This window comes from Musca vetustissima, unplaced genomic scaffold (genome assembly GCF_032173495.1).
Source record: "Musca vetustissima isolate MV318-11 ecotype Yass unplaced genomic scaffold, APGP_CSIRO_Mvet_v1 utg80393, whole genome shotgun sequence".
In the NCBI taxonomy this organism is placed as follows: Eukaryota; Metazoa; Arthropoda; class Insecta; order Diptera; family Muscidae; genus Musca; species Musca vetustissima.
Window position 1 is genome coordinate 62184 of NW_026888084.1, and position 27443 is coordinate 89626.

Here is a 27443-nt window from a genome sequence, read left to right on the forward strand (position 1 = left end):
TTTTTTAAGATCCATGTTTTGACGTAGCTCCAGTCGTATTTTATTCCCCATGTGACTGTAGTTTGACATTTCAACCCATATGAAAACCTCTATCTATTGTACTTATACACCAACAGAATTGGCGAAAATCAGATATTCCGAATATCCAGAGGCGAAAATACCTCCTCGCAGACATTTTTCTATGTTACGCCCATATTTTGATGTAGTTCTTAAATTAAGGTTTAGTACTATTTTAGGCGTTCTGAACGTTCTTATTTAATTAGACAATTTGAACCTAATAGAAAATCTTCAAAGAAGCAATTATTTTCCGGATTTTCAGACGGAAAAAATACTTCCTCGCAGACATTCATCTAATTTAGGTGAATGTTTTAAAGTAGTTCCCGTATAAAGGTTAGTAGCATTTTAGGGATTCTGAACGTCCTACACTTATTTATTTAATTAGGTACTTTGCAGCTCTTCAAAGAAGCACCATGTTCTCGCATAGCCTCAATATTAGAGCCCAGCCTTATTTTAGGTCATTTTTTTCAAACGACAGGAAGAGAATTTTTTTTCTGTGAACCTATTTTGGTATTTTCATTTCATTCTATTCATAATATGACTTATGTACATATGTAATAAAAAGACTCATCGAAGAAAACAAATTTTCAAAAAAAATCCATATTTTGACATATTCCAATACTGTACCGGCCCAGTTTTGGGTGTTTTGTAGGTCCTAGCCATATTTTCTTTCCCAAATGGCAGTAATTTGGCCTTTTGGGGTTTTAGATGTTAAATGAGCTCCTGATAGAAAATTTTCAATGTTGGTCAATAGTTTGAAATAGCGCTGATATGAACGACTCCAATACATTGTATTAGATAGGCATTTTTAATGGTCATAATCGCATTTTCCGACCGGGTCGATTTACACATGTCGTCCGTCCGTTGTTTTCACTGGATGCATTTTATTTTAAATTTATTTTCTGGCATAAAACCTATCAAATTTTAGAAATTTATACAGTCCTTCCCCAATATATTCCATAAAGAAAAAACATTCTATATACAATATTACCGGTTAATTTTTAATATTCTGATGGTTTTTGTCAGACAATCATCAAAACAAGCATGCCTATTAGTTGGTCAGACATCTTTCCCTGTATTAAATTTCCTGATGTCAATTTTGGTCTTTTTGATCTCCTAAATATTAACCGATCATTACAAAAAATTATAGGTCTCATATTTGGTCTATGTTCAATATTTCGTTGGTGCAACACAATCTTATAAAAATAAGATCCAACCGCCAACGAACTCAATCGATATGTATTTCCAAATCTAAGCACACTTTCTAACTCTGTGAATAATTATTATTGACTCTCTGAACATTTTAAATAAATATCCAAATTTAATATCACTACCCGCATTATCAAATACTATTTAAATTCTGTCCATCTCCTGAGCAATTTGTACCACAATGCAATTCAGTATACCAAAATTTTCACACATTCACATCTCTTGGTCAGTCAGGTGTACGATTTGTAGGTATGAATGAATGACTGACTGCCTGAATACAAAATCTCGAAATTTAGACACTCGAATGCATTTACAAATGCATTTTTATCTTTTTTCTAACAGTTTATGGTTAAACGACCGTAAAACATGCAACAACATTAAGTCAGAGCTAAACGTTCGCCTTTAAGGCCTATCTGTATCTGTGTGTTCGGTGGCATGTATGTGATTGTCGAGGCGTTGATGATTTGTCTAAAAATTGTTACTTGAGACAAGTCTGTTTGACTGTGAAGTGAGTAGCAAGCAGCAGCAATATTTTTGGTATTTGCACACAATTATATACAGTGGAGAAAAAAGTGTATACACATGTATATTTAATATTGCCCCAAAAGATTCGAATGATAAATGACAATTAAATAATTGTAGAGGCAGTAATTGTTGGACAGTGTTTATTTCAAGGTTTTATTGTATTACAGAGTATAAAAAGAAAAAAATTATTAATTCACCAATAATAAGAACTGAATATTGAATGTTGATTTTTTTTTTGTAAAAATGTAAATGGTTTCTCTGAAGTTCTGTTGTAAAATACACTAAACGCCTGTCGGAACTTATTGCTAACCTTGCGAAAAAGAACAACTTCAATTAAGTTTGCAAGTTTATACATTGGGGCTTGTGAAATCTCACTAAGAGGGAAATTACATCTATACCGAAAAATATTTACAAAGTGAAGTCCTGTCAACGGAAAAATTGATAAAATGTGGCTACATCTCGAGAACAGCGAAATCAGTACTATACACATGCTACCACCTACCCCACAGAATGCAAAAATTCCATATTAATAAAACACACGATATTGGTAACATTTGGTATAAAAATACTCCCAACGTCTTAAGGATTACTCCAAAGATATTACTCTATGATCAGACTAGTAAATTTTTTGAATAGCATAGAATGTATAACCGACACTTGACGAAGTGTACACTTATCAAATGTCAGGATAAGTGCCTTTTTGGTTTGCGGGGGTCTTCTAAATTGCTGTCCAGTGACGAGGTGGAAGATTTCCATTATTAAATCTATAATTTGTCAAAATTTTGATCATTTGTGAAGGATTTGTATAGCAAAAGTTGTAATTATGTATTAATTATTATTCTACCTTAACAAAATTTTCCAAAGGCGGAGGTACCAAAAGGAATGAACTAAAAATATCAAAATATCGAAAATTTTGTGGAACCATTATACTGAAGCTATACCAAAAAGTGGATTGATATGTCCCATTTGCAATACCAAACATCGTAGCAATGTCAGTGCTATAAATAATGTGATCTCTATCGTAAATTCAACAGACAGATAGCTTATACGACATAGACATTTATTTTGATCAAAATATATATGGGGTCTCCGATGAATGTTTCGAGGTGTTGCAAACGAAAGACAAATGTATTACAAATATATGATACATACAAAAGTCTGGATAATTCCGCGTTAGAAAACTCTAGTTGTCGATTTTCACAATCCAAATTTTACAATGCAAGAAAAATATGATAATCGCTTGGTGCCAAGTCGGGACTATATGGCGGATGCATTGAAACATGCCAATTCTGCATTGAAACTTCCCAATCAAGCTCCCGAAGTTTCTAGCGAGTCACTGTAGATGTGTGTGGCCTAGCGTTGTCCTGGTGGAACACGACACCTCTCCTGTTGGTCAATTCAGGACGTTTCTGGTCAATTGCTATCTTCAAACGGCCCAGTTGTTGACAGTAGAAATCCGAATTTAGCGTTTGGCCATAAGGAAGCAACTCATAATAAATAATCCCCTTTCAGTCCCACCAAATGCATAGCAGAACATTCCTGGCCCTTAGTCCGGGTTTGGCCACCGTTTGAGGTGCTTCACCGCTCTTTGACCACGTTCGTTTTCGCACAGGGGTGTGTGATCCATTTCTCATCTTCAGTCACCATCCGTTTAAGAAATGGGTCTATCTCATTCCGTTTGACCAAGGTTTCGCAGAAGGAAATTCGATCCATCATATTTTTTCCTCTTAATTGGTGTGGCACCCTATCATCGAGCTTCTTTTTGAACCCAGCTTTATGTAAGAGGAATAAAACAATTTTATGAGCGATTTTTTTTCTTCTGCTAACATGTCGGTTAACTTCTATAATTTCTCCGATTTTATCACATTTTCGACGACCGTCCTTATGAATTTCTTGGACTGGATTTCTGAAGCCGCATTGGTATTGTCCATTAATGTCACTGACCATTGGCTTCAGTCGTTCACACAGTACGCTGGATAGCACTTTATATACAAACCGAAGGATACTAATTCCTCTATAGTTGGCAAATATCGTCTCGTCTATAGTTGGCACATATCATCTTGTCAGACAGGATGCTGAGGTTCCAATCATTGGACATGCAGATTGTACTAATCAGCTGGTGCATGCTCCTTACCAGCAACTGACCACCAGTCTTGAATAGTTCGGATTGTAACCCATCGGCACCTGCTGCTTTATTATTTTTTAGCCGATTGATTGCTATTCTGATTTCATCTTGGTTAGGTGATATACACTCTATACCATCATCTCTTATTGGTTCTGGGGTATCTTCTTCAACGCCACTATTTGATACCAGAAGCTTTTCAAAATGCTCCTTCCAGATCCTCAGAACGCTGTCTGTATCTGTCACCATGTTTCCTTCTTCATCTCTACAGGAGGATGTACCTGCAACAAAGCCTTCGGTTTGGTGTTTTACCCGTTGCTAGAATTTTCGGACTTCATCCTGACTTCTGTACATCTCGATTTACTCACGCTCACGTTTTTCTTATTCTTTCTTTTTTTACTCCTCTCTCCTTTTCTCCCTATAGTTCTCCATCGCGTTACGTGTTGCTACTGTCCGCTGGGTTGCCCTATACGCTGCGTTTTTCATATCAGTAGCATTACGACGCTCCTGATCGTACCATGGGTTTCTTGGTGGTGGTTTTTGGTACCCAAGTGTTGCTTTTGCTGCAGTTTGTAGGGAGTGGGCAACACTAGATGAATGCCTTCCGTCTATCACAATATGATCGATTTAATTTCTCGTTGTTCCATCGGGAGAAATCCAAGTGACCTTGTGTATATCGAGATGCTTGAATCTGGTTCTGCTAACTACCATGTTTTTTGCTGCCGCGAAATCAATCAAACGTACGCCGTTGTCGGATGTTTCTTCATGAAGGCTTCCGACGGTGGGGCCAAAGATATTTTCCCTTCCGAATTTTGCATTAAAATCTCCTAACAGAATTTTAATGTCAGGGCGTAATCGTCTGATTTACTTACGCCTGTCCCTTTCCATCGCATTTCCTGTAAGACAATAATATCGGCTTTGTACTTCCGGCAAAGCGAACACTGCGCCTGTTCTGTACAACGTGCGCACATTCCAAGTGCAGATTCGCAGATCGTAGCCCTTTATACGTTTGCGGGAGTCGTCAACATTAGGGGGGATTGGTTTTCTTTTTCTTTGCTTTTTTATAGCAGGGGGGAGTTCCGAGTGTGGGCAACTAACCCGACGCCTCAATCCATTTTTTCATAGTTCTTATGGGTGAACTCTCGGCACATATTAGCTCACCAATTCAACGGTTGATGAAAATACCTACCCCAGGTGACACCGCGGGGAGGTCAGTGTCCACAATTGAGATGAATGAGGGACCAATATAAGCATAGACTTCGCCATGTTAAAGCCAATCATGTGTCTAACCGAATTTGAATATAACCTCTTCAGTTTCAATACAACCAGGATATGAAAAAACAACCCCCAAAAATCCAACCACATTCTCTTACCTCTTGCATTGCAAATTATTCATTGATTACCTCAAAATTCATTCAAAAACCCGCAAAACTCTATTGATTACCAACCTCCCCATAATTAATATAATTATTTTGAAATTATACGGAAACCATATTTCAAAGCGTAATACCACTGTACACTCCCTGGCCACTACTGTTCACATAATTGCATAGGAACTACCGGCGCATTCAAACATTTGGATACTACTCACCTCAAGTGCAATTAGTCCATTTTGAGGAGATGTCGGAGGCAGCAGCCATTCATCCGCTATTCATAGATGCCCAGAAAGCTGGTTTTAATTAAAATTAAATAATACCACAAAAGAGGTGGACAGCAGTAGCCGGACAGCATCACACCACAAGACAATAATTGTCCTCTCTTAGACGTAATCGGGAAAAATTTTTGTTTGCGGAAAATTTTTTGTTTGCGGTCTTTCATACAAATGGGAATTTAAATCGAAGTGATTTTAGCAGCGATGGACTGACTGATGAATATTTATTATGGTAACGGCAAACATTTTTGTTGCAGTTATGCGTTATTGCCAATGTATATTTTGAAAATTTTGTATTTTGGTTTTCGAGTTTAACCAGAAGCTTATGTGCTTTCGCGTTAAAAAAAGAGAATGTAAATTACCAGCAAATATTTTTTTCGAAATTGTTTGACGAATAAAAATTGGAAATTTTTTAATAAAAATTGACGGTTATTAAAACGAGCTTAACTAAATCATAACTTCCGTAAAATGTATGGGAATGATTGAGTTTAAAACATAACTAGTTAAAAAGTGACAGTCGGCATTACCGACAGATGTATACCTTCAGTCCATAATATGAGTAGTTTATTTTAAAAGTTGGTTAAGTCCATTTTATCCTTATATTGAGATGTTTAAAGGTTTGGACCAAATCGCTTAATCCTTTCGATAGTTATCATGCACATCAGCCAGACAGACGAACGGACGGACATATGTAAATGAACCCCAATTTTTCTGAAACGGATTAAGTTCAAATAAAGCTGGGGTATATGTTTTGATGAGTCAAATTTATATCGTAGCACGTAAAGCGGAGTCATCAGCCATAAGGTAATAAGGCCGTAAACCATGGGATGAGGGTAGAACAAGGGAGGAGTTTGTGAAATTTAGCCAGGCTGAACTTTGTATACCCAAAACCAAATACTAAATTACAGAAAAGTTCGGGTAGGACCTTCAGTATACCAAAGAAGTTGAACGGAGACTTTACCAAACCATCGACCAAAATTTAACATTTTCTGCAAAAAAGTTTATTTTCCTACAAAGAATGTGGAATCCGGAGAAACCCCCACTTCGGTTGGAGAATGCTCATACGACCCACAAAATACCTAAAGTGGGTCAGACCTTATATGGGTTCAATACCAAAACGTTGGTCAACGCAATATCAAATCGCCCCAAATATATGCAATATTTAACTATGTACCTATATACTCACCAAGAACTCGAAATGTCAAATTACATCCATATAAGTTGGAAAAGGTGCCAATGACCTTCAGAATACCTGTAACGTGGCAGGCCTTTGGGATTTGGGTCTATACCAAAACGGGGACCTATTAAAAATTTTCTGCAAAGAAGTCGTTTACCCTCCATGAGGTTGAAATGCCAAATTTCAACCACTTCGCTCGAAAAATTTGCCTAACACCATCAAAATAGGGCGGGGTCATAATATGGAGGATGCATCAACTCATGGACCTACATTTAATATTTTCTGTAACGATTTTTTGAGGGCTATATCGAAACTTGAACGTATATCGACAATTTTATTCGAGGATAATTTTCATTTTCCAAGAACCCGGAATGCACGACGATCGACCCATACAATTTTTTTTAAATCTACACATTGGAGCCTTAAGGATGGTCTCATAAAATTTTCAGAAATTTTTTTAAAAATCTACACCTTGGGACTATAATGGTGGCCTCATTAGGTTTTTTAAAATCTACGCCTTAGGACCTTAAAATTGGCCCAATATTTTCTTTTAAAAATGTATGCCTTAGGACCTTAAAGGTGGTTTCATAAAATCTTTTAAAAAAATCTACGCCTTAGGACCTTAAAGGTGGTTTCATAAAATCTTAAAAAAAATCTACGCCTTAGGGCCTTAAAGGTGGTTTCATAAAATCTTTAAAGAAAATCTACGCCTTAGGACCTTAAAGGTGGTTTCATAAAATCTTAAAAAAAATCTACGCCTTAGGGCCTTAAAGGTGGTTTCATAAAATCTTTAAAGAAAATCTACGCCTTAGGGCCTTAAAGGTGGTTTCATAAAATCTTTAAAAAAATCTACGCCTTAGGGCCTTAAAGGTGGTTTCATAAAATATTTAAGAAATCTGCGCTTTGAGGCCTAAAATGTGTCCTTATAAAGTATTTAGAAAATCTACGCCTTAGGGCCTTAAATGTGGCTTTATAAAATATTTAGAAAATCTACGTCTTAGGACCTTAATGTGGCATCATAAAATATTTGGAAAATCTGCGCCATAGGGACTTAAAAGTGGACTCATAAAATAATTAGAAAATTTACCCTTTAATGCCTTTAAAGTGTTGTCATAAAAATCTTAAAAAATCTACGCTTTTGGACCATGAAAGCGTTGTCATAAACATCTATAAAAAATCTACATTTTACGTCCTTGAAGGTGTTGTCATAAAAATCTTTAAAAAATCTACGCCTTTGGCCTTGAAGATGTTGTCAAATATAGTTAAAATATCTACGCCTTAGGGCCTTGAAGATGTTGTCAAAAAATTTACACTTTAGAGCCATGAAGCTGTTGTCACAAACATCTTTTAAAATCGAAGCCTTAGGGCCCTGAAGATACTGTCAAAAAATCGTTTAAAAAACTACGTTTTAGGGCCTTGAAGACGCTGTCAAAAAATCTACTCCTTAGGGCCTTGAATGTGCTGCCAAAAAACTTTAAAAATCTAAGCCTAATGGCCTTGAAGGTGTTGTCAACGAATCTTTAAAAAATCTTCGCCTTAGGGCCTTAAAGTTATCGTCAAAGAATCTTTAAAAAAAATTTCGCCTTAGGGCCTTGAAACTGTTGTCAAAAAAATCTACGCCTTATAGCCCTAAAGGTGCCCTCATACAATTAAAAAATGTTTGGAAAATATACGCCTTTGGGCCTTAACTTTGGCCTCATTCAATTTAATGTAGAATATTATTCAGACTATACTATTTTTTGGGATTTCCGACGATTATTTCAAGAGGTTACAAACCAAATGACACCTTTAATATACCCTCCACCACATCTTGGACGACATAATTACACTTTCAGCATCATCACAACTTCCATGTTGTGTCTTTTCAAACTTCCAAAACCAAATGTCAAGTTCAAAGAAGATCTGCTGTACCAGTTTGACTGGAAGCAATGCTGCTGCAAGCCGCCATCACCATATGCGTTGCAATGAATTTGTGCAGCAATGCATGGAAAACTGGCATTGAAATTGAAGTTGTCTCACGGCTGCTGGCAATGCTTAAAATGGTGTTTATTTCGGCTACTAAGTTTAAACCGCTTCTGGCCACGGCAATATCTTTTGAACGCTCGCACATACACACCAAAAAGGTGTTGGTTTAGGAGGACCCCTAAACAAAAAACGCCTGGTCAGCTGAACACTTGTACGCTAAAAAAGCTCTCCATCAATCTTAACCAACTTTCGTTTACGACCTGCAGCACCAACAACGACAACAACAAAATGTTTAATTTCTCCCCAAAAAAGTACAAATGATTTAAATTTAAATGAATGGTTGTATGTACTTGCATATGTGGCTATTTAAAAATATGTTTAGTATGTGTGTGTTGTTGTTGCTTTTTTGTTTTTCCAGTTCTTGTTTAGGTGTTGGCATTAAATGTTTGTTTATGTTTTTATTTTCTTGTTGTAGTTTTTCTTCTGTGTATGAATGAACTCTGCCAATGACCCATTTAGTGGCACACAATTACCCGCTGAGTCTATCCATTTGTACTTGAATGTCGGTGGAAGTTGTCCGTTTTTTTGTCTGTTTGATTTGTCGGTGAAAATGTCGAAAGAATAAGACCTGTTTCTCACACACAGAAAATTTACCAAGAATATGTTTAGTCGACATTTTTAATAATAATTAATTGACTTCGGCAAAAAGGGGGAACAATAACATAAATACCAAAATATATGTATTTTCATTTGTAATATTATTATTAATTATCGGAATTCGAGCTTATTGGTGGTGGTCTCCTGAAAATCTTTTAAAGATCTACACCTTAATGAAGGTGGTTTTCCGAAAATCTTAACAAATACGCCTTGAAGTTGTTTTCATAAAATCTTTAAAAAATCTACGCCTTTAAGCCTTGAAGGTGTTTTCATAAAATCTTTAAAAATCCACGCCTTAAAGCATTGAAGGCGTTATCATAAAATCTTTAAAAATCCACGCCTTAAAGCCTTGAAGGTGTTATCATAAAATCTTTAAAAATCCACGCCTTAAAGCCTTAAAGGTTTTGTCATAAAATCTTTAAAAATCCACGCCTTAAAGCCTTGAAGGTGTTATCATAAATTCTTTAAAAAATCTACGCCTTGGAGCCATGAAGGTGTTGTCATAAAATTTTTATAAAATCTAGGCCTTGAAGGTGTTGTCATAAAATGTTTATAAAATCTACGCCTTGGAGCCTTGAAGGTGTTGTCATAAAATGTTTATAAAATCTACGCCCTAGTCCTTGAAGGTGTTGTCATAAAATCTTTAAAAAATCTACGCCTTAAAGCCTTGAAGGTGTTGTAATAAAATGTTTAAAAATCTACGCCTTAAAGCCTTGAAGGTGTTGTAATAAAATGTTTAAAAATCTACGCCTTAAAGCCTTAAAGGTGTTGTAATAAAATGTTTAAAAATCTACGCCTTAAAACCTTGAAGCTGGTCTCATAAAATCTTTAAAAAATCTTGAAACCGGTCTCATAAAATCTTTAAAAGATCTACGCCTTAGGGCCATGAAGGTATTGTCATAAAATCATAAAATCTTTATGAAATCTACGCATTAGGGCCTTGAACGTGTTGTCAAGATAATTTTAAAAAATCTACGACTTAAAGCCTTGAAGGTGTGGTCAAAAAACCTACGCCCTCAAGCCTTGAAGGTGGTCTCATAGAAATTTTGAAAAAATATACGCCTTAAAGCCTTGAAGGTGGTCTAATGAAAATCTTTAAAAAATCTATACCTTAACGCCTTAAGGTGGTCTCATAGAAATTTTGAAAAAGTCTACGCCTTAAAGCCTTGAAGATGGTCTCATAGAAATCTTGAAAAAATCTACGCCTTAAAGCCTTGAAGGTGGTCTAATGAAAATCTTTAAAAAATCTACACCTTAAAGTCTGGAAGGTGGTCTATTGAATATTCTTTAAAAAATCTACGCCTTAAAGGCTTGAAGGTGGTCTAAAGAAAAACTTTAAAAAATCTACGCCTTAAGGCCTTGAAGGTGTTGTCATAAAATCTTTAAAAAATCTACACCTTAAGACCTGACGCTTTGGTCTCATAAAAATATTTAAAAAACCAGTAATGAAACTAGTAAAGTCGGACGGGGCCGACTATATGATACCCTTCACCACTATGGGTATATTAAACAGGACTATTAACAGGAAATTGGATGAAATAAAATATGTGATATTTATCTAAATGTGAATCTACCTAGATCTATCCATAAAGTATGTAAATCGACTTCAAACAAATATTGGGCTATGTCTGTACTTCTAGAAAATGCAACTACGTAATTAATTCTATGCTCAATTTTGTAAGTTGTGCAAAAATTGATGTCAATCTGACTACATGAGGAGTGTGATGCCCAATTTATTTGAGATCGGGCGAAAATATATATGGAAGCTCTACCCAAACATAAGCGATTTCAAACAAACATATCACAGGTTTGGTTATAGTAACGTTTTGAACGTTTTGTTCCTATCAGCCTATTGGTTCCTTGGTGCGTCAATTACTTAAAATCAATCTATAATAAAAGGGAGCTATATCTAATTCTGGACCGATTTTCACGAAACTTGGCAGACATCATTCTGGACTCAATTCAATACGTTATGCCAAATTTCGTGCAAATCGCAAGATATATGTGAACTTTGGTGCACCATTTTCATGAAATCGAACGAAACTATATATGGAAGCTATATCTAAATCTGGACCGATTTTCTCGAATCTTGGCAGACATCTCAGTACTTTATGCCAAATTTCGTGCAAATCGAAAGATATATAGGGACTTTGGGCACCATTAACATGAATTCGGACGAAACTATATATGAGAGCTACATCTAAATCTGGACCGATTTTCTCGTAACTTGGCAAACATCATTCTAGGCTCAGTTCAGTAGGTTGTGCCAAATTTCGTGCAAATCGAAAGATATATAGGGACTTTGGGCACCATTTACATGAAATCGGACGAAACTATATATGGGAGCTATATTTAAATCTGGACCGATTTTCTCGAAACTAGGCAGACATCACTCTAGGCTTAATTCAGTACGTTATGCCAAATTTCGTGCAAATCGAAAAATAAATTGGGACTTTGTGGCACCATTTACATGAAATCGGACGAAACTATATATGAGAGGTATATCTAAATCTGAACCGATTTTCTCAAAACTTGGCAGACATCACTCTAGGCTCAATTCAGTACGTTATGCCTAATTTCGTGCAAATCGAAGGATATATAGGGACTTTGGTGCACCATTTACATGAAATCGGACGAAACTATATATGGGAGCTATATCTAAATCTGGACCGATTTTCACGAAACTTGGCAGACATAATTCTAGACCTAAATGATTAGGCTGTACCAAATTTCGTGCAAATCGAAAGATATATAGGTACCGTTTACATTAAATCGGTTAAATATATATATGGGAGCTATATCTAAATCTGAACCGATTTTTCCCAATTTCAATAGGGTTCGTCCTTGGGCCGAATAAGTGACCTATGCCAAATTTCATCCAATTCGGATCATAAATGCGACCTGTACTTTGTTTACAATTTAACATGCACAGACAGACAGACGGGCGGACGGACATGCATAAATCGACTTATAAAGTGATTCTATGCATATTCTCAAAAGGAACCATGTGTCTATCTCGTTTCCTTTTGCCTGTTACAAACATATGCACAAAGACATAATACCCTGTACCACAGTGTGGTGAAGGGTATAAAAACAACATTCTGGGGCCTTGAACCCAGATACAATATAACAAAAATTCAAAATAATTCGTTTATTTAAATTTATATAAATTTAAAATTTAGACCTTTTGGCAATATGGCCCAACAATGCCCTTAAATGGCATATTACCTTACGCCTATTATTTCCAGTTGAAGAAAATTAAAAAAGAAAATATGCAGCTACTACAATAGGGTTATAAATAAAGACATATTTAAAGAATTATACTGTCAGCGACACTAATGTCATATAGCTAAAATGTATGTTATATGCCTTTTAACACAAGATGTCGCCTGTGTAGGTGTATGTCTTGACTAACAGGCAACAAACGCATTCATGTGGTAATGTGTTATATTTCACACAGATGGCAGCTAAATCGCCTAGTACATTAGTCTAACTAAGTCGACATTAGACAGAATCGCTTCTGGAGCATAAAAGTATATAGTCTCATGTCGGTAAGTGGTTTTCTATAATAACTACATTATTAATTTCTACTATAATTAATAATTATATTTAGTGGTTTTATATGATAAACAATAATGGCGATAAACTTTCCATATATCATTTTAAACATTATAGATTTCTACAGACAAACTTGAATTGATGTAAGAATCCAATTAGTCTCAATATGAAGATATTGGTTATTGGACTTCTGATGAAAAAACGCGGAACTTTTGACACAGAGGTTATATCCAATAAAAAGAATAATAATTGAGTTTTTATATGTTTTTATGACAGATTTCGAAAATAAAAACAATATACTCCCTACTTACTATTAAAAAAATAGGTTTTCTCATCAAGAGCTTTCGTTATGATGAACAATCAGTTTTTGGGATAACGAAGGTTTTAACTAATTAATTTACATAGTGTTAAAAAACACCCTATTTATTGCTAAAATGTCATTTACATTTACCAACGCTTCGAAAATCGAGACAAAGAACATTGTTCATCCCAAAACAACTTTAAAAAACGAGTTCACTTATTCTCGATGACAAATCCATATATGCACACTTAATCACACATTGTTTAATCCCTGTAAATATATGAATTGTCACGGTCATCCTTTTTTTTAAATCAGACAGAGACGAATGATATATAATATAATAATAAAAAGAACAAAGAAACGAATAAATTCACAAAGTTTAAGCCAAATTTGGAAAAAAAATACACCAAGTTTTTTTGTAGTCTTAGTCGAATACAATATTTTTTTACGAATATAAAAATATCCCCGTACATAGTTTTTTAATTCGTAGTCAAAAAATAATCCTAGGATCTGCTGAAATTTTATTCTGAGTTATTGGAATATTTTAGAAAAATATTTCAATGCTTTGATAATCCTTAAATCACAACCATCTCTGGCGGACAACGCAATTTATTTAATTTCAGAATATATCTAAAAAGCAAAGGGAAGGCAAAAAATTCTAAATCTTTTAATTTCTTGCGAGCAGAGTTGATTCTATGTACGAAAAATTCGAGTAGTTCAATATTATATATAGGTCTTTATGAAATATTTCCATATTTGATATGAAATCTTATACGGATGTGGGAGTTATACGTAAATATTTAAAGGTGTCTTTGTGTTATGATATTGTTTAGTATTACTATTACCCCACTAGACGGTGGAAATGTCGCGCTTATCGCTTTGAAATTTTTTCATGAAGTTCCGGTTATGGCCTTGGACGACGCTTATAATTTTCGGTGATGTTGAGATTATGATGATAATTTATGGTGTAGTGAACCGAAAGCTTTATTTTTGTCAAATTTTCTAGTCGCGGTGGTAGGAATGTGATGATTGGTCAATATTCCAAATCAACCAAAACCTAAAGTTACCAAATGTTTATTTAATGGTCGATTTAATAGCAAATTCTAAACCCAGTGCGAAAAATCATTGAATATATTCTGCAATGTATGTTTTTATACCCTTCACCACACTGTGGTACAGGGTATTATGTCTTTGTGCATATGTTTGTAACAGGCAAAAGGAAACGAGATAGACACATGGTTCCTTTCGAGAATATGCATAGAATCGCTTTTTAAGTCGATTTATGCATGTCCGTCTGTCCGTCCGTCCATGTATTTTTGTTAACAAAGTATGTCGCATTTGTGATCCGATTTGGATGAAATTTGGCACAGTTCACTTATTTGGCGAACCCTATTGAAATTGGGAAAATCGGTTCAGATTTAGATTTAGCTCCCATATATATTTTCGTCCGATTTAAGGTAAATGGTGCACCAAAGTCCCTAAATATCTTTCGATTTGCAAGAAATTTGGCACAGCGTACTGAATTAAGCCTAGAACGATGTGTGTTAAATTTCGTGAAAATCGGCTCAGATTTAGATATAGCTCCCATATATATTTTCGTCCGATTTTAGGTAAATAGTGCACCAAAGTTCCTATATATCCTCCGATTTGCACGAAATTTAGCATTGCGTTCTGAATTTATGTCTAGAACGATGTGTTTTAAATTTCGTAAAATTCGGTTCAGATTTAGATATAGCTCCCATATATATTTTAGTCCGTTTTTGTGTAAATGGTGCACCAAAGTTCCTATACATCCTTCCATATGCACGAAATTTGGATTTATAAGTAAATGAAGAACACGAAATGTGGCCGAACATGTGACAAGTTTCGATGAAATTGGTTTAGATTTCGATATTTTGCTTTAAATTTATTTACATAATTTTGTCCCATTGTAAGAAGCAACTCTATATCTGACCAAAATTTAGTATATGTTGCAGAATGACATGTTTAATTTCATGTTAGTGGTCTTTCAAAAATGCGACGTTTGTCTGGATCCCATCTGTTGAATATACCCAAAGTGGTGAAGGGTATCATATAGTCGGCCCCGTCCGACTTTACTACTTTCCTTACTTGTTTTTATTTTTTATTTTTTTTTTAGTAAGAAGGGTTTTTTGTAAATATGTAGATCTTATTAAGTGGTAAAAAATTACCGAAGTGTTGAAATCACTATTTCGAGTATTTCACGTGATAACCAGTACGTATTATTTCAAATTCCATCCCATGTCAAAAAAACTTACAAACAGGTTTAATCAAAAACCTGATAAAAAATGTTACCTGATAAACTTTCAGATTTTGGCGGTTCCGATGGATCCACGGTAGCATATTATACTATTAAGTGTCGCTGATTTGCACACGAGTCTCGCCCCGTCGTTATCCTGCGACCATGAGCAAACATCTCCTACAGATGTGGGTGTCTTAGGTAATGTGTCCAAAAATTAGCTTATATTGGCAAACATGAATCTGCGTTCAAGAACCACAAGGAAATAGCAATTTCGACTCATATTTTGGAGACAGACAGAGATTCAAACACAAATTCTCAGTCTCAGTCACGAGAATGGGACTAAATATTGTCAAGCTCCCAACAAGGAAGAAGTATTTACCTGGGGCACAAAGTAGAAAACTGACCAGGAGGAAGAAGGGGAGAATGCGCGAAGATCAAACGGATGCTCAGAAGAATAAATCTCACCACTTATTTGAAAACGGCGAAGTGGATTAGGTCTCCGGAAAAATTGACGACAAATCGAAAATTTCCGTAAAAGTCCCAAAAGGACTAACCGGACTTTACGAAAGAGGGTAGCAACAATTGGCATGGAGTCGCCATCTTATGCAAAGAATGCCTAGGGGTGCTATAGAGATCTGCTAGGCAGTAATTGACGAGAGTAATGAGTCCGGGAAACTAAAGCCACCAAGGAGCATAGAAGCTTTAAAAAAATAATAACAAGTATTGTCTCCATAACTAGGCAATTAAAGTCAAGCTGGTGATGAAGAGAGACATTTTTCAATTACAAAAGGCAACAGCCTTCGTTAAATGTTAGGTCAGCGTTTTCACGATAGATTGCATGCTTGAAGTCTTTGGTCACAGAATAAGAAACTGCTCAATGTGATAGACTTTACCAGGTCCTCAATAATAAGTCTGGCAAAGACTGATTTGAAGACGTCTCTAACGCTGTCTAGTTCCAGATTGGGAAGACAAGGATGGGAGAGGAGAAAGCTACAAAAAGCAGCGATGTAGAAACACCCAGCAAAAATATGTGGGAGCCGATTAGAAGATGATCGACTCCCAGGAAGACCGTTTATTAAAGGTTAAGAGATTGGAGTGAGACGGCAACAATGGTTCTGATGGAAAAATGTATCAAATGTAATTTACACATCGGGAAAATTCAAGACCTTTGAACTGTTGAAAACTGGGTCTCTGAATTAAACAACATATATTACAGATTATTTTATGAAAACACATTTTCCGACCGATAACCTACATATATAATATGTTACAAAAATTTATTAATTTTCTTCTTCCCAGAGTTGTCAACTTCGGACTCACCTATTTTGAAGCAGGGATATGATTTCAACAAATTGTTGATTGACTTCATAGAAGTAATCCCCAATATGGAAAAACTACGAGACACATTTTCAAGTTTATATAAAGTTTGCTTGGTTAAGAAAATCATATGCTAATCCTGCAAAATAAACAATGTTAACACCAAAATTTTACCAACTATTCCATCAAAGTATTCAAACAGGAATAGAATGCAGCCATCCTTTGACACCCAGCAGTGGCGGCGAAAGTTTTGCACAAACTCGGCATATCCGCACACACACGAAAATCCCATAGCTCATAAATAATGACTCAATATGAACTAAGTGTCCATTTAAATACTTTCAATTATTAATCACACACACATAAAATAACAACAACTCCAACAACACAAACACTTCAACCTTATGGAACGCAAACAACGGAAGTCTGGATGGATGTACAACAAAATGGCTATGGCGAAAAAAATAAAACTAGACGAACTACTCATTCAGTGACACTTTCACAACGAACTTTGCAAATTGCTTAACGGGGAAAAAACGTTTCTCCGGCACATTTTTACAACTTCCCTGGTAGCAAAAGGAAGTGGTGGACCGCTGTGTTAGTGTGTGTTGCATATAAATAAAAAACCGAACGCGATAGTGAAGTGCAACACTTTTCCCATAAGGAACTCATAACCGCACAGACATATGACATGTGTGTGACCTCCCTGCGAGCGAACTGAACAGAACAGAAATCCGTTTGTAATAAAAATCGCAAACAAAGAATTGTAAATCCTCCAAGAAGAAGAAGCCGTCTTCGACGAACATCATCAGGGCCATTGTGAACAAGCTCAGCACGCGATTTAAAACGTAAAAAAAGAACGGTTGGAGAACGTAAAAGGAAACAGCAACGTACACAGGATTTCATTTCGGGGGGGGGCCCGGTAGTACAAAATGATAAAAAATCGATGTTGCAAACATAAATTTACTGTGAAAAAAATTCATTTCGGGGGGGGCCCGGGCCCCCCGGGCCGCCCCCCTGCGTACGTCCCTGAAAGGAAACGTTGACAAATTCCGTACAATTGTCATTGTACGGAAGGAAGAGTGCGAACGAGAAGTACTTCAGTTTTTTTTCGGGAGGCCATTCGCTGAAACATATGCATTATCGTAAAAACGAATTCAAGACGGACAACGACAACAGCAACAACAACGGCAGATAAAACCAGGATAACAAAAGCGGCAATAAAATTATCGAAAAACATTGCAGACTACAGTGGTCGCCTATGGGAAGAAAAATAATTTTCGAATATTTGGTATGTTTAACATTTATTGTAACCTGCATCATTGCTACTACTCTAGGATGGTCCACATATTGGTATAGTTCCCATATAATGGTCCCGCCCCATTTTCTGAATTTTTATTTTTTGAGATATTTTTCAAACGGGTTTTCGGCATATCGGGCTCTTGGAGGATAAACCATATCTTTGCAGAAAATGTTCGATATGGGTCCATGTTTTACACAGTCTTATATAAAGGTCTCATCGTACCATTTTAGGCATTTAGAAGGTGTCAACTAGAATTTTCAACAGTGTATAAAAAACTTTGTTTTTTTTTTTTTTTGGAATATGTCAATGTAGTTGTATAATCCCCAAGCAAAGAACCTGGTAATTTTCTGTACGTTGAAATTCCTACCTATTTTTTAACCTGGTTGTCTGTAATTAATTCAGAGCACAAACAGCCTACTATTAGACAATTTACAATGACATAGTCCGCAATATAAAAGTCTCGACCGATGTAAGACACTTTTAAGACACCCCCTTGATGGAGAATATAAAAAATTCGTCCCGGTCGAAGTTAACGGATTTTTACTAGCTTTGTTGAATTTAGTTTTTTTTTGTTGTATGCCACTGCAATTGTATATCCCTCAAGCAAAGAACCTGATAATTTTTTTTTTGTATGTTGAAGTTCCTATCCCAGTTTTTCAATTTTAGTGTCTGTAATTTACTCCGAGAACAAACAACCTGCTATCAGACAATTCACAATTCCATAGTCCCTATATAAATGTGTCCGATTTAAGGGATTTTAAGGACATAATGGAAAATATAAAAAGTTCGGCTCGATCGAACTTAACGGTTTTTACAAGTTTTGTTAAATTTAATTTATTTATTTGTTTATTTTATTATAAATATATATTCAAAGCCTACTGTGGTTTAATGGAAACTTTTGACGCACAACATTTAAAATAATTAGAAAATATTCAAAGGTCAATCCAATTGTTGTTGTAGATGTATTCGTTGTTATCGGTAACCAGTTTTGAAAATAAGTCTATTGGGAAATTATTAGTTAATGCCGTAGACTTGCTGACATCAAGTACTCAAAGTTGGGACAATATTTTGAAATAATAAAACTACAATAACAGAATGAGTTCGGCCGGCTAGAATTCGGTATACTCTTCGGAATTATATTTAAAAGTTCAAACTATAAAAATAATTTTCAAAATACATTAAATATAAACAGATTAATAAGCGTATATTTTTGAACTCACTTTCAAATCAATAATAGTGGATTTTGAAGAACAATTATTTAAGGGATATCGTATCGATAAGGTTATGTTTTAAGAATGGATCAAATAATATTTTTTAAAGAATTTGAAGGACATTTTGTAACGAATAATTTTTAAAAGACTACCACCTCAAAAAATTAGACTGGAGGTGGAACGTGGATTTTTAAAAAGATAAAGGTTAAACATTAAGATACGTGGATTTTTAATAATATTTTTAAGAACTGCCAGATCAATAAGCGTGCGTTTCTTAAGAATATTTTAATATTCTTGGTTAACATTTTGTTGAAAAATAAATTTACAATATCCTGCTAAGGGGTTATCAGTTTTGATCTAAACTTAGCTCAACCTTGCAGTTTTAACAAAACTATATCACTGTTGAAGTTGGGGATTATCGGTCCGCTTCTTCAGGTACCTCCCCCAATATTTGAAAAGTAATATTGAGACAAAATTTTGCACAGAGTACTGAACTAGGTCCAGATTGATGTATGCGAAGTTTTGTTGAAATCGGTTGAGATTAAGATATAGCTGCAATATATACTTTCGTCCGATTTTATGTAAATAAAGCACCATACTGCCAATATTTGTCCGTGTGAGACAAAAGTTTGCACAGAGAACTGAATTAGGTCTGATTGAAGTAATAGAGTTTTTGTTTGAATTGGTTTATATGCCAATATTTTTCCGATTGAGACAACATTTTGCACAACGTACTGAATTATGTCCAGATTAATGTATGTGAAGTTTAGTTGAAATCGATTCAGATTTAGATATAGTTTGTCCGATTTTATGTAAATGCCAATGTTAATCCGATTGAAACAAAATTTCTGTAATCGAAAGTATAGAATTGTAAGACGATTTAGATATATGTTGTAATTGTTCTACTTTCGGAGGATATCGAGATTAAAAACTAGAACACCGGGTTCGAGAATGAAATATATCGCCCCATTTATTTTATTAAACCAGTAAAGAAAGCAGTTAAGTCGGACTGGACCGACTATATGATACCCTTCACCACTTTGGGTGTATTCTACATATGTATCCTAACAGACGTCGCCTTTTCGAAGGAAAATTGGCGTGAAATTGCACGAACTTAAATATCCCTACACATGATATTCTGCAACCTATTCTAAATTTTGTAAATCGATTTAAAGCAAACTTGATACACGCTATTTGGTATGTATTTAATCTCAATCAGACACCCATTGATTTCTTGGTGTACAATATCTAAATCTGAAGCGATTTCTAAGAAATTTGCCAGAGATCAATTTATATTATCATTAGTACGTTGTGCCAATCAGACAAACTTTAGGTCTTTAGTGCACAATTTACTTACATTAACATAAAATCGGACGAAAATATATATGGGAGCTATATCTAAATCTGAACCAATTTTCGCGGAACTTAGCACACATTATTCTAGACCTAATGCCAAATTTCGTGCTGTGCCAAATTTCGTGCAAATCGAAATATATATAGGGACTTTGCTGCACCATTTACATTAAATCGGACGAAAATATATATGAGAGCTATATCTAAATCTGGACCGATTTTCAGGAATCTTAGCACACATCACTCCAGACTTACTTCAGTACACTATGCCAAATTTCGTGCAAATCGAAGGACTATAGGGACTGGTACACCATTTACCTAAAATCGGACGAAAATATATATGTGAGCTAAATCTAAATCTGAATCTTGGTACACATCATTCTACACTCAATTCAGTACGCTTTGCCACATTTCGTGAAAACCGAAAGATATATATAGGGACTTTGGTACACCATTTACATGAAATCGGACGAAAATATATATGGGAGCTATATCTAAATCTGGACCGATTTTCAGGAAACTTAACACACATCATTTTACATCTAATTCATTACCAAATTTCGTGCAAATTGAAGGATATATAGAGACTTTGGTACACCATTTATATTAAATCGGACGAAAATATATATGGGAGCTATATCTAAATCTGACCGATTTTTCCCAATTTCAATAGGGTTCGTCCTTGGGCCAAATAAGTGACCTATGTCAAATTTCATTTAATTCGGATCATAAATAACTTGTACTTTGTTTACAATTTATCATGGACAGACAGACAGATGAACGGACCAGCATAAATCGACTTAAAAAGTGATTCTATGCATATTCTCAAAAGGAACCATGTGTCTATCTCGTTTCATTTTGCCTGTTACAAACATATGCACAAAGACATAATACCATGTACCACAGTGTGGTGAAGGGTATAAAATAGCAATATCGGGACATGTGGTACGTCCCCATATTATGGTAGCCCATAATATTTGTTAAGCTTTTTAAACGATGTTATGCTCTTTAATCGATTGTCATTTCAAAAATAGCATGCTATAGCCGCCATTCTCAGTATATACTCTTCATGGGCATTCATTCCCCAAGATGAGTTCAATTTTGTTGCATAGTATTATATGGCTTCCACAACTTCATCAGTGTTAATACAATTCGACCGAGCTTGTTCTAGAGGTTTCCTTTGCGTTTTGGACCTCTTTTTTATACCCTTCACCACACTGTGGTACAGGGTATTATGTCTTTGTGCATATGTTTGTAACAGGCAAAAGGAATCGAGATAGAATATGCATAGAATCACTTTCTGAGTCGTCCGTCCATCTGTCCGTCTGTTGATGTTAAATTGTAAATAAAATACAGGTCGCATGTATCATCCAATTTGGATGAAATTTGGCATAGGTCACTTATTTGGCCCAAGGACGAACCCAATTGAAATTGGGAAAAATCGGTTCATATATAATTTCGTCCGATTTAATGTAAATGGTGCCCCAAAGTCCCTATATATCTTTTGATTTGCACGAAATTTGGCATAACGTACTGAATTAAGCCTAGAGTGATTTCTGCCAAGTTTAGAGAAAATCGGTCCAGATTTAGATATAGCTCCCATATATAGTTTCGTCCGATTTCAGGTAAATGGTGCCCCAAAGTCCCTATATATCATTCGATTTCCACGAAATTTGGCATAACGTACTAAATTGAGCCTAGAATGATGTCTGCCAAGTTTCATGAAAATCGGTCCTGATTTAGATATATCTCCCATATATAGTTTCGTCCGATTTCATGTCAATGGTGCCCCAAAGTCCCTATATATCTTTCGATTTGCACGAAATTTGGTACAACCTAATCATTTAGGTCTAGAATGATGTCTGCAAAGTTTCGTGAAAATCGGTTCAGATTTAGATATAGCTCCCATATATAGTTTCGTCCGATTTCAGGTAAATGGTGCCCCAAAGTCCCTATATATCTTTTGATTTGCACTAAATTTGGCATAACGTACTGAATTAAGCCTAGATTGATTTCTGCCAAGTTTAGTGAAAATCGGTCCAGATTTAGATATAGCTCCCATATATAGTTTCGTCCGATTTCATGTAAATGGTGCCCCAAAGTCCCTATATATCATTCGATTTCCACGAAATTTGGCATAACGTACTGAATTGAGCCTAGAATGATGTCTGCCAAGTTTCATGAAAATCGGTCCTGATTTATATATATCTCCCATATATAGTTTCGTCCGATTTCATGTAAATGGTGCCCCAAAGTCCCTATATATCTTTCGATTTGCCGAAATTTGGTACAACCTAATCATTTAGGTCTAGAATGATGTCTGCAAAGTTTCGTGAAAATCGGTCCAGATTTAGATATAGCTCCCATATATAGTTTCGTCCGATTTCATGTAAATGGTGCCCCAAAGTCCCTATATATCTTTCGATTTGCACGAAATTTGGCATAACGTATTGAATTGAGTCTAGAATGATGTCTGCCAAGTTTCATGAAAATCGGTCCTGATTTAGATATATCTCCCATATATAGTTTCGTCCGATTTCATGTAAATGGTACCCCAAAGTCCCTATATATCTTTCGATTTGCACGAAATTTGGCATAACGTACTTAATTGAGCCTAGAAGGATGTCTGCCAAGTTTTATGAAAATCAGTCCAGAATTCTATATAGCTCCCACTTATAGTTTCGTCCGATTTCATGTAAATGGTGCCCCAAAGTCCCTATATATCTTTCGATTTGCACGAAATTTGGTACAGCCTAATCATTTAGGTCTAGAATGATGTATGTAAAGTTTCGTGAAAATCGGTCCAGATTTAGATATAGCTCCCATATATAGTTTCGTCCGATTTCATGTAAATGGTACCCCAAAGTCCATATATATCTTTCGATTTGCACGAAATTTGGCATAACGTACTGAATTGAGCCTAGATTGATGTCTGCGTTGTTTCGTGAAAATCGGTCCACATTTAGATATAGCTCCCTTTTATTATAAATTGTTTTTGAGTACTTGACGCACCAAGGAACCAATAGGAACAAAACGTTCTGAAATTAGTATAACGTATTCTGTGACAAGTTTGTTTGAAATCGCTTAATATTTGGCCCGATTTCAAGTAAATTGGGCATCAAACTTCCCATGTTAGTCAGTTTGACATCAAATTTTGCACAACGTACAAAATTGAGCATAGAATTATGTAGTTTCGTTTTCTAGAAGTACAGACATAGCCCAACGGATGACCTATTTATATTTGTTTGAAGTCGATTTACATACTTTATGGATAGATCTACGTAGATTCACATTTAGATAAATATCACATATTTTATTTCATTCAAGTTCATTCTAATAGTCCTGTTTAATATACCCATAGTGGTGAAGGGTATCATATAGTCGGCCCCGTCCGACTTTACTACTTTCCTTACTGGTTTCTTATTTAACCGTTAAGTGGGACCAATGCAACTAAATTTGCTCATGAACCACTGGGGTTATTCTGTCCTAGGAAATTGAACGGATTTTTTTTAAATTACACCATCGCATTTGAGTTCTTTGCAGTTGCATTTAGGAAATAGGACATTTTGCGGTGTTGTGTCCATGATGACGACAAATCGCTGAGGTCTATATCCAATATAGTATGAACATTTTATACTTATGTCGGAAAAAAAATCCGAAAATGAAACCATTCTCGAATGTGGTTATGAAAACTGACCTAAACTAGGGTCTAGTGTTTGTTTTCACCCCTACGTAGAAAATATACTCAAATATTTGTATTTTCAGGATTGAAAGCCCTTGGCTAGAACGATGTTGTCATGGTCAAATTGGATTAATAAATGAATGAATTTCTAGTTTCTTCGCAAAAAATATTCAATATAGGACCATGATTTTGCATAGTCCTCATTTAAGTTCTGTTCTGCTTTAGATATATTGCATATATAAGGTTAATTCTCTGCAATTTGATATTTTTTACACGAATGATAAAAACCGCCTTGGCAGACAATAGTCCCAATATATGGGTGCAGAACTACTTATGGGTTTTTTAGAGGGTATAAAAAGTTTCACCCGATCGAACATAACGATGATTTGACTTATTTTGAATATTGATACGTTTCGAATCCATATGCATTTCCAAAAATTTCTCAGAACACAAAATTAAGTTGATAAAACGAGACTATAATTTCCCACCCTATATCCAAAGATGCATGTCCTTCATTACCCTTATAATTCATAAATTAACCACAACCACTGTTTCTCTGTGCCTTCGTTTTTATTACAGAAACTCATTAACTGTGACTCATCCATCCATCACACGGGAATGGAGAAAAACAATATGTCGCCAAGACATTTACGATACTGTGCCGAGTCGTCAACATGTGACAACAGACCGCCACCGTTAATGGCAAAACTTCGACACTTGTGGAATAAAATATTTTTCGGTGTAATACGTGTCATGATTTTTTGTGATCAAGTGACGTTGTTGGCACCATTTGTTGTGGAGCGCCGTAAAAGTCCGACAGGGCCATCACGGCTGCATTTTCGTACTCATCGGGTGTTTACGGGTGTAGCGGTTAGCTTTTGTGTGGGTCTAATATTGGTAACACCATTTTTGGCAAAAATAATACCCGATCTATATGACACATCGCGCAGCAATCAAGATACGCTTTTCAAGAGGATTGCTCAGTTTACAATGTTGGCGGATGTGGTGGGAACTTTGTTGATAATGTCGGCGCAGATTTGGCATCGCAATAAATTGGTGGAGATTTTAAATTCTTTTGTGGACATTACGGAGAAAATACGTTTTTATGATGTGGATTTTATTAGTTTCAAAACATTTCTGGCACTGATGGTAAAAGTGGGACTCACCTGTTATGATCTGTTGATGTGTTTGCCGTTTTTGTTTACGGGAGCCTCCCGATTATCGGGTACGAATATTTGTGCCTTTGTGGCCCTGGTAGCCATACAACATCTCACCTCGATATTTGGTCTGGCAATATTCACCGCAATTTTAGGTCTACTCACCCTCTCACTGCAATTGGAACGCCAGTTGGCGAATTTTGAAAATATTTCGAGTAATTTGAAAATGCTACGACTCATTACCTTACAGAATGCCTTACAGCGATTGATTGCGCTATTTGTCAACACTTTGCAGTCTGGTATCTTCATAATGATGTTGATCAAATTTATTACGATCCTTTGTAACATCTATGCCTTTTTGGATTATTATGTGACCACAGATCGGGTCTATACCACCTTCATTATGTATCTGATCAGTGTCTCGTTGGAGTTGTATTCAATTATCCTGATGGCATATCTATGCGAACGCAGTCAACGCAAGGTACGCGACTTGTTTTTGAATCGTGAAGAGCAGTATTTTTTGAAGGTATTTCACATTTAAAAGTTAGTGGAGATTTTTGAAATTTTATTTCGATGGGTTTTTAATGACGAAGTTCTTTTAAAATTTTTTCCAGATGCCCAAAATTTATCAAATGGTGGAAACAAGTGTCCTGTGGCCTCAAATTGAAAAATTCTCGATTTTAAATTTATTTATTTTGCACAATGACTTTGCTTTATTCCTAGTAGCTTATTCCATAAATTTTCTAGTCATTATATTGGAATTTGAAATTACCAAAGCCGGTAAGCGGCTATAAAGAAATATTGATATTAATAATGGAGTTTTATTAAAGGAGACTGAGGTATCAAGGGTCAGCAATAGGCGTGAATTTTTAAAAATATTTTTTCAATGTCCTAACATGGGCGTGGGTTTTTATACCCTTCATAATACTGTGGTACAGGGTATTATGTATTTGTGCATATGTTTGTAACAGGAAACGAGATAGACACATGGTTCCTTTTGAGAATATGAAATTTGGCACATCTCATTTATTCGGTCCAAGGAAGAACCCTATTGATATTGCGAAAAATCAGTTCAGATTTAGATATAGCTCCCATATATAAGCTCATCCGATTTACGGTAAATGGTGCGCCAAAATATCTTTCGATTTGCACGAAATTTGGCTTGGCTCGTGGAATTAAGTCTAGAATAATGTGTGTTAAATTTCGTGAATATCGGTTCCGATTTAGATATAGCTCCCATATATATGTTCGTCAGATTTACGGATAATGGTGCATCAAAGTCCCAAACTATCTTTCGATTTGCACGAAGTTTGGCATAGCGTACTGAATTGAGTCTATAATGATGTGTGCTAAGTTTCATAGAAATCGGTTTAGATTTATATATAGCTCCCATACATATTTTCGCCCGATTTACGGTAAATGGTGCGCCAAAGCCCCTAAATATCTTCCGATATGCACGAAATTTGACATAGTGTACTGAATTAAGTCTAGAATGATGTGTGCTAAGTTTAATGAAAAACGGTTCAGATTTATATATATATAAAATTGGTTGAGGCGTCGGGTAAGTTGCCCACATTCGGAAAACCGAACCTACTATGAAAAAGAAAACTAAACCCACCTAATGTTGACGACCCCCGCAAACTTATAAAGGACCACGATCTGTGAAGCTGCACATTGGAATGTGCATACGTTGTACATAAGTACAAAGCCGATATTATTGCCTTATAGGAAATGCGATGGAAAGGGACTGGCGTAAGTAAATCAGAAGATTACGCCCCGTATTATAGCTGTCATGAAACAATACGTGAATTTGGCTGCGGATTTATGGTTAACAGGAGAATAAAAGACCTCGTCTCCAGATTCACTTCAGTAGATGAGCGAATTGCTATAATCCGTATAAAAGCGAAGGTCTTCTACATCAGTCTCATTTGCGTCCAT

General features: G+C 35.6%; 1 protein-coding gene across 1 annotated transcript in view; it reads left to right on the forward strand.

Annotated features, from left to right (window-relative positions):
* The window catches only part of LOC133335913 (putative gustatory receptor 89a), a gene marked incomplete at its 3' end in the record, with an annotated part of 56494 nt that extends 30209 nt beyond the window's left edge, over window positions 1-26285 (forward strand). The window contains exons 2-3 of the mRNA XM_061544207.1: window positions 24928-26031; window positions 26120-26285. Of these exons, the coding sequence (XP_061400191.1) occupies window positions 24928-26031; window positions 26120-26285 (1270 nt within the window). The remainder of the gene's footprint in view (window positions 1-24927; window positions 26032-26119) is intronic.
* Window positions 26286-27443: the final 1158 nt, after the last annotated feature.